General features: G+C 41.8%; 1 protein-coding gene across 1 annotated transcript in view; it reads right to left on the minus strand.

The window, feature by feature from the left end:
* The window catches only part of COL24A1 (collagen type XXIV alpha 1 chain), an 88,351-nt gene that overhangs the window by 38,339 nt on the left and 41,241 nt on the right, over positions 1 to 8,771 (minus strand). The window contains exons 14-18 of the mRNA XM_014524810.2: positions 7,128 to 7,181; positions 6,598 to 6,654; positions 4,195 to 4,248; positions 2,959 to 3,012; positions 2,800 to 2,853 (exon numbers count right to left, since the gene is read on the minus strand). Coding sequence (XP_014380296.1) covers positions 2,800 to 2,853; positions 2,959 to 3,012; positions 4,195 to 4,248; positions 6,598 to 6,654; positions 7,128 to 7,181 — 273 coding nt within the window. The remainder of the gene's footprint in view (positions 1 to 2,799; positions 2,854 to 2,958; positions 3,013 to 4,194; positions 4,249 to 6,597; positions 6,655 to 7,127; positions 7,182 to 8,771) is intronic.

An 8,771-nucleotide genomic window follows, 5' to 3' on the forward strand; every position in this document is an offset into this window, starting at 1 on the left:
TCTTTCCGGCCTATGCAGGGGGTCAGACTCAATGATCTATTGAGGTCCCTTCCAGCACTAACATCTATGAATCTATATATATCGATATATATCTATATTGATATGTATGTATGTATGTATGTATGTATTACACTCAATGGATATAAAGACACTGATTTAGCTATTTGAGTGTTAATGTTAGGAATTACATTTTCAAAAATGCCTAAGTGACACAGAAGACTTAATGCCACTGGGTTTGAAAAGGCATGATGCAATTTTGAAAACTGTGCCCATAGTTCTTTTCATCCAAAGGAAAAATTCCCATAGTATATAATGAACTTTAAAAGCAATTATAGATCATGGTATATCCAAGGATCACTTCAAACATCCAAAAATACAACCATCTCTGCATATAAAGTAACAGTGCACAGCATTATAGGGTAGACTGAGTAGAAAAGACCTTTTGAAGTTTTCTGGTTTAAATTATTTTTAACACACTTCCTGGAAGCAAATGCTAGTGAATTACCATACTGTACTAGATTTAGCCTAATAAAATTTATGTAAACTGAAGACAAAAGTAAATAAAAAATACACTATTCAATTAATGCAAGCACCATAAAAATAGTAATATACTGTTCCATTCTTTAATAACTTTTTTTAAAACTAAAGCTATAGTACAACACTTCCACCAATTAAAAGTGAAATCTGTATGCTGAATACCTTATATTGCTTTCATTAACAGTTCAGAGTTTTAAAATTAAACTATAAAAGAACCAGGTTATAAAATTAAAATTGCTAAATTTAAAATTGTGACTGCCAAGTAAAGTTTATTATAGCAGCAACAATTCACACCAATGAAGCTGAGATTGTGTCAGTAGTTTTGCTCTTGCATAAAACTTTAGGCTGTTTCAGACTGGTATTAGTTCCATTTTGGTATACAGAGATTTTAATCCAGGATGATTTTTGACTCGCATAATGGAAATCTCCTTCAGAGAGTGGGCCATGGTATAACTACTTTTGTCCTATAGTGTTGTCAAAATCAATATGCCTGAGCTCATAGAAAAGATTTCACATTGGCACTGGTGTAACGATTTTAAACAATGCATTCACTGTTCACACTGGCTACTTTCACTGTTATGTTGATTGTCCCACTGATTAGTGGGACAAAACACTAACGGCATTTTTACATGTGCTCTGGGGTGAGGGGGTGGTGCTTTAATTTAAAGCCACTCTAATTAAAGAACTGTTGTGTCTTGTGTATCAGCATCCCCACACTTAAAAATGTTGGTAGGGGCACTTGAACTAAAGCATGTTCGACCCTTATATCCTATTTAAATTGCAACAAGAATAGGTCTTACCAATCATCACTGTTGTTATTATTCTTACATTTTAAAAGCCAATAAAAAGTCAGGTTATGTCAGAACATGAAATACCTTTGGCAACTTTCAACATAGAATCAGAACAAAGGATTATTTATGAAGGAAAAGATTTATATCTGATCCTTGAAAGATCTTTTCTATCGTGATTATTTTGTACCAAATTCCATATTTCCAGGCCTCAGCCCAGTGCACCTAATTTTGAATGCATGTAATGTGATTATTTAGAGATCGGTGCTGTATAAACCTGGGTGTTTGTCCAGGGCTAGTTTGTCAAGTGGATTTCCATTAAAGAATCTAAACAAGCATTAGTCAAATATTACCAAAAAGAAGAGGAGATTCTTAAAAGTTTTATACCATTTCATGGCAAAAAACCACTTCTCAGTCAAAAGCACACGTTTGCTATCTTAGATCATTTCAAAATACTGGACATTTGCCATTTCATGATATTTTTTTCTTCCTGTATGAAAGGAAACCAATATCTTTAGCCTCAATACTCATTTAATGGTATAAACCCTTAACAATCTGTGCTGTCCTTTGAACCATGCGCAAGCAATTTATCACATCTTTCCCCTATTAATCTACTAGCTGGAAAAACAGTGCCAATATTAGAAAATCGTATTTCTTTTACAGGGAAAATACAATATGACATTATTAGACACTTATATCAGTGCTAATTCCATACATGTATGTCATGTAGGAGCCAGATTGTAGTTGAACCTTGTGAGCTGAAAGAGAGAGGAAATGTGTGCAAGCAGCTGGCCCAAAGTACTCTTCTGGCTTCCCTGACAGCAATAACACAGTCAAGCAGCTTCAGAATGCTTTGTTCACAAGGACATTGCACCTTTGCATAGCTGCTATTTTAAACTAGTGCCTCAAAGGCACTCCAGTGTCTTTGGTGAATATCTATTAACAATTTCCAGTATATTTGGAAATATTCGTATAATAAAATATGGCCAAAGGAGACTTGCAACGAGTAATTGGGCCAAAATGCAACCAACCTCCAAAACATGTGGCAGCTTGAACTTGGCTTATTTTGAAATTTAAAATATCTTTCAGAAAAGAGTCCAGCAAAAAAGGGCCTTCTCAAAAGAGATATAAAGAGATAAACTGTACCAAATTTGACTAGGACCATGCCAAAATCATGGAAGTCCTGTCATATCTAACTCTGTATAGATTTAGGTCCACTATGTTTTTGGTCATAAAGACTTTAACAAGACCTAGAGAATGCCAGTAAGTGGCTGGGAGTTTCAGATTTCACATTAGAATAGAACTAAAGACAAAAGACAAATAGCACAGTTATCTTTCAGTGCAGTAATTAGGAATCCTGCTTTGTTTTTAAAGAATGCCTTATGATTCTTCACTTCCTTGCTTTTTAAGATTAGCCATGGTTATGTTACAGCTGCAAGCACAAAAGGATTTCAATAAACTCCTATCTACCTACTTCGGAACCTCTCTCTCCTTTCGGTCCTTGTTCTCCCAGTTCACCTGGTTCACCCTTTGAAAAAAGAAAGATATCAATTAATTCAGGATACAGACAAATTATTTTTCAGTAGCAAACAGATAAATAAAATAAATGCATCTCACTGTTCAAGACACTTACTGGAGGCCCTTGTTGTCCAATAGCTCCTCTTAGTCCGGGAAGACCCACATGACCCTATGTATAGAGAAAATAACATGTTACTAAGAGGTGACTATGGGCCCCTCTACACATGCAGGTAAAAGAAGATGGAATCCAATGCGCAATCCACACAATCGCACCTTCTACCACGACACATGTGCATGGCAGGAGGCGAGATTGTGGGATCAAGCATTAGATCTCATCGTGCCTTATTGCTGGTGCAGGGGAAGCCAATTCTAGCTCCATGCACACCTGGGGCTGGGAATTATAGCAGCACATCACAGCTACTGGGACCCAAAGTCCACACCTGCCAGGTGCTGCTGAGGTTGAGAGTGCCCTCAGGACTCCTAGCCTTAGCTATGCGTAGTGCCCCCCTGCAGTTGGGAGCCTGGTCAGCTGACAAGGCCCCAGCCACAGGGGCAGATCCTGCTATACATGCAAATTAAAGCTGCATAGCAACCAGCTATAAAGTTATTACACATTTTCCAGCAACAATTTACTAGCTGATTGGACTTTTTTATGGTGCAATAGTTAATTTGCATTTGTAGCCTGTCTAAATTAAATGAAATCTGTAACATGTACGGGGGGGCTAACAGCATCAAGCTCTGGTGAGTGAAATGCTTCCTTCTAAAGATCATTCCTGGGATGTGCCACATGGTCTCACTGACTTACCTTATTGAATCACACATTTAGTGGGCTTTTCTTCATTAGAATTCCTACTGAAAGCTCACCACAAGAGGGAGTTACATATTGTTAAGCATTTATGCACTATTTTGGAGAGTGTATCATCTCTAGTTCACTAATTTATGTATTATTGTGGGTGATCTGTACTACCTGTGTAATTTAGGCAGGGGTCAGGGTCTGTATCTTTTTGAACTGCTGCTGCTTAATGAGACAATAACATTAGTAATTAGAAGGAAGATTAATCACTGGGAGATTATAGTTTATTTGTGTATTTGGAAGATTGCGTACAGCAAACATAAGTGTTAGGATGAGATTTACAAACTGCTGGTGCTTGCTAATGATGACAAATTACTAGTTCAAACAATATGAATCTCTAATAAGAACTAATGATAAAAATGAGGCATCAGCCACTTAAATATGGTGCCTTTGGTTTGTGTATGCACTAGTGAGAATGGCAGCTTTCTTTTGGTGCGTTATACTAACCAGATGTATAAAAAGTCACATTCAAATAAAATCAAAGCAAGAAATATTTACCTTGTAGCCCTCACCACCAGGTTCTCCTCTATCTCCACGTTCACCACTAGGACCCTAGAGACACAACCAAAGAATGTGGTGTAACAACTGACTTGAAATACTGCTGCAGTGGTGTGACAAATAACATTTGGGGCTTTCCTTCAAAACAAATAGACCAACCATACAAAAGTGAGGATTCCAAATATGCAGTGTCAAATTAGACAGCTACTTTAAATCCATAGACTAACAATGGACTTTTTCAAATTAAAATTGTATTACAGTAGGACAAAAAAGATTGCTGAAGATGACCGGCAAAGCTCATGCGGATTTAAATCTGAAATAATTCCACTGAAGTCAATTAATTCTATTGAATTAATCCAGATTCATGCCCATCTAAGTGAGACCAGAATGAAATCTGCAATGCCATTTGTTTTATTTAAAATGCAGAAGTTTAGAGAAAGGTACAGTTCTCCTCATTCATGTGGAAAGGATAAATAAAAAAACATGAGGTTTTCTTCTGAAATGACAAGGGGTATCTAAGTACGTTTGGAACTGGATCTAAACAGAATGTTTGGATATATTGCCTAGGAGAGGACATCCTTAAGTTTAGAGCAAAGCCTTGTGTATGACACCTCAGTGGAGGGGAGGCAACTGGAGAGCCTCTACCTAAGCCAGTCACAGTAGCTGCATCACCCGCATCATCACCTGCCGATTCCACTTCAGGGGAAAGTCTAAACTCCCAGGAACTGGGTTCTTCCTCTGTAGGGTTAAGTGCCCTTAACTTTCACTGCAGCCAGTGGACTAAATCTTGCTTCCATTAAATCAACGGGTGGAAAATCATACCCAGTGGAGGCAAGGATGTTCAGTGCCTCCCAGAAGGCACCCAGCCTTAAAAAGAAAGTCTTTTCCGTGAAGCTGAAATACTAGCACATAAAGAAAGCAAAGATAGCTTTCCTCAAAAATTCATTAGGGGATCATTAGTTCATGAACCACCCCTATTCCATGTTGGCTTATACAAACCATCCCTATTCCATGCCCATCACTGTTACCTGAGGCCATACCCCAAATGCTTCCTGGTATATGATCTTTCAGCAGAAACAGATTCTGGGGAGCTCACTTGTAAGGCATACAGGGGGCTATGACTTTCCCTTCAGCTGAGTCTCCCTTTTCCTTGCATTTCCACTTAATTTTGAACCTTATGAAGAAGTCACACACCCGGCTTCTAACTGGAATTCCAAATGGGATGGGGTGCCTCTGCTCACAGAGTTTTTAGTTTATTAGTACTACTGAGCCAGCACAGCCAGGGGTTGGGTTATTTCCTGGCTTATGCATCATCATAAGAATTGTTAACTAAGTTCCATCTGAAGATCCATGCTTTGGTCTCTTTTACATCTCGAAAGATTGCTGCCTTCAAGTTCTGCTCTTTGGCTTGTCAAAGGTGTAAATAATAACAGAGGACAAGCACAATTAGTTTGCATAAAGTTGTGTAACTGATGGTGGAATCAGCCCCTGAATGTGAAACACACCCCTGGCAGACGTTCAGTTAAAGGCATGCTGGGATCTATCTGATCCATGATCCCAACAATCATGTCTCCTGCCATGCCACACATGCAGATCAGATCCCAATCATGCCCTATTACCAGCATAAGGGGACCAACAGGACAGCATTGGAGCGCTTGGCTCCTGCGTGTTTCTGTGGTTGGGAGCACTGATCAGCTGACTGGCACTCCCAGCCTTGGGAGCACACTTAAGACTTGAGGCTCCGGTGCGCTCCCAAGGCTAGAAGCAGCAACAGGTTCTTAAGTGTGATGATAACCAGTCAATATGTGCAGCAGTTACTTCACATATTTTGTGTAATGACTTTGTGGCTTATTCCCTGTTTTATCACATCATTAATTACAAGAATGTGTGTATGGGTTACTACTTAAGATGCGATTAACTGGTTAATCATGCCTTGAGTGTAATGTCTTCCAGGGCCTCACTTAACAAGGATTTGGGAGGATTTTAATTATTTGGATATGTTCCTAATTGTTGTAAATGGTTGCTGATAGTGCACACACTATTTTAATAATTCAACAGTTACAGAACACACCCTTTCACAGCTGTTAGTCAAAATCAATTTGGGGGTAGTAAAGCAAGCAGATACAGTTTGGAATAAACAAAGGAGGTCAAATGATGTTCTAGTCTAAACACCGAGTTTAGCTTAATTTAACACCGTGTGCAGAGCTGCTGAGTGAAGTGTTGTGTACACAGTTACTTTTAAGAGCAGATTTTACATTCAGGATTATTTTTAATGATGCTAGGTTCTACATTTTTCTGCAAGGAACTGACCCCAGGCTGCTGAGGCAATTTTAGACCATTTATTTTGTCTATTTCTCTTGTCTTGAAACACTAATATAACTTTCTTGAAAAAGAAAGACCTACTGGTTCACCTATGGGCCCAGGTAGTCCCAGTACTGTGTTGTCTTCACCTGGGTAACCCTAGAAGGGAAATAATTGTTAAAACTTTAATAATGATTTTTTCTTCATTAAGTATAAATATTTTTAATACAGTCTGATTTTATCTTGAATATGAAGGAAAATAAATATTTTATACATTGCACATACATATGCATGTATGGATAATACAGCAATTGACTGCAATTGGTGGCAGTAATTGCTAAGATCAAGACTGGAGTTTTTATGACAACCCACTACTGATTTAAAACCTGAAGCATTTCATTAGAATAATTCATAGCTTCATCTTCCAGTGATTTGTTCTCCCAGGTTTATACTTGTTCTCATATTTCAACAAAGGGTGTCACATTTCAACACAACACCTTTTGATGGTGATGGAAATAGAAAGGCTGTGAAAGAATGCTTTGAAAAAGGCACTGATAATAAGTGAATGGGCAGTAACACTCCCAGAATTTACAGTCATTAGGATTGTAAGGATCTAGAACCCATCTTCATACCTTTTCTCCTTTGGGGCCTGGAGGGCCAGGTGGTCCTGGTAGACCCTTGTGACCCTAAAAAATAAAAAGAAACAACTAATTATAGGATTTCATATATTGCCTATGTATTATTTTTTGCTCCATAGCCACTACTTTGACATACAGGTTAGGGACAGACATTCAAGAAGCCTGAGCCTAAATTAATTCAATCTTTGCAGGTTAGTCTAACTTGACTAGGCTGAACTGGTTTGTAACTGCATGGACATCCCAGACATGCAGGCACATGCCTGAAGTGGCTCAAGCTAGAAGCTGGGGGGTGCTGGAGCAGCCCTCCCATCCCTTCCACAGCACTGAGCTGAGGGGGTGGGCGGCATGGCCAGACCCCTGCAGGATGCTCTGTGTCATGGAGCACTGGGGTGCCCCGTGCCTAGAAAGGAGAAACTGCCAGGGAGAGAGAGCCCTGACAGGGCATAACGAGCCCAGCTGTGGGTTGCCAGGGCAACTAAGGAGAGCCAGCTGTCTGTAGGAGGCAGTGCCTGGCCCTTATAAAGCCCAGGGCTGAGGCCAGGTTGGCAGTTCCCTGCCAGCAGCCGGAGAGGCAGGAGCTCCCTCAGCCAAGACATGGGAAGAAGCCTGACTTGAAAGTACAGCTCACGATAGCCCTGAGAGGATTGGGCACTATAGTTTAGCCAGGGGGCTTTATGTTTGCGTTACAGCCAGGAGGCTCTAGTTTATGTTCAGCTTACATATTATACTGGAGGTTTGGGTGAGGCTGTAGGGGTTGGAGGAGGCCTCGCCCCCGGCGCCAGTGAGGGCGCACTAGGCCCTGAAAGTTGCAGGGCAGAGTGGTGGGGTCAGTTAAGCCCAGAGAGGAGCGGCTGAACCTCAGAGGGACCCCATAGGGGTGGGGTGCCCTAGCGCCAGTGGAGGCGCAATTGAGTGCAACCAGTGGGTTGCAGGTGGGGAACTGAGACCCCGGATTGTCAAATACGCCCGAGAGGGGTGTATTTGAGAAGGCCCAGAGGGGGGCACAGTGAGCCCCAAAGAGGGGGCGGCACTACTAGGAAGCCCAAGGCGGGCACAAGGAGCCCGAGAGGGGCAATATAAGAGGCCCAACGGGGCAATATATGAGAGGCCCAAGAGGGGCCAGATTGAGAAGCCCAGAATGGGCGTAGCGAGCCCGGTGATCGGCTAGTGCTGCAGGGAAAAACCCAGGACAGGGGCAGGGTGCTACGGTAGACCCAAACAGAAAGGGTTAGCAGCACAGCGCCCCAGAGAAGGACAGGGTGCTGCAGTGGTTCCCAGAGAAAGGGGATAGCAGCACAGCGTCCTGCAAAAGGGGAAGCAGCGCAGTGGGCCTGAAAGACCGGAGGCTTGAGACAAGAGTCCCAAGGGGGACAAGGGTCCCTGAGTGGGACAACACTTGCAGAAGAGGCCCCAGAGAAGAGGGGCAGTGTTAGAGAAGGCCCCAGAGAAGGGGGGCAGCATTTTAGGAAGCCCAAGGTGGGCACTGCGAGCCCCGGAGAGGGGGCGCCTTGTGAGAGGAGACCCCAGAGAGGGGGCAGAGTATATAGGAAGCCCAAGGTGGGCACTGCGAGCCCCGGAGAGGGGAGCGACTTGTGAGAGAAGACCCCAGAGAGGGGGCAGACTACATAGAGAAGGACA

The sequence above is a fragment of the Alligator sinensis genome, unplaced genomic scaffold (genome assembly GCF_000455745.1).
Source record: "Alligator sinensis unplaced genomic scaffold, ASM45574v1 scaffold32_2, whole genome shotgun sequence".
NCBI lineage: Eukaryota > Metazoa > Chordata > Crocodylia > Alligatoridae > Alligator > Alligator sinensis.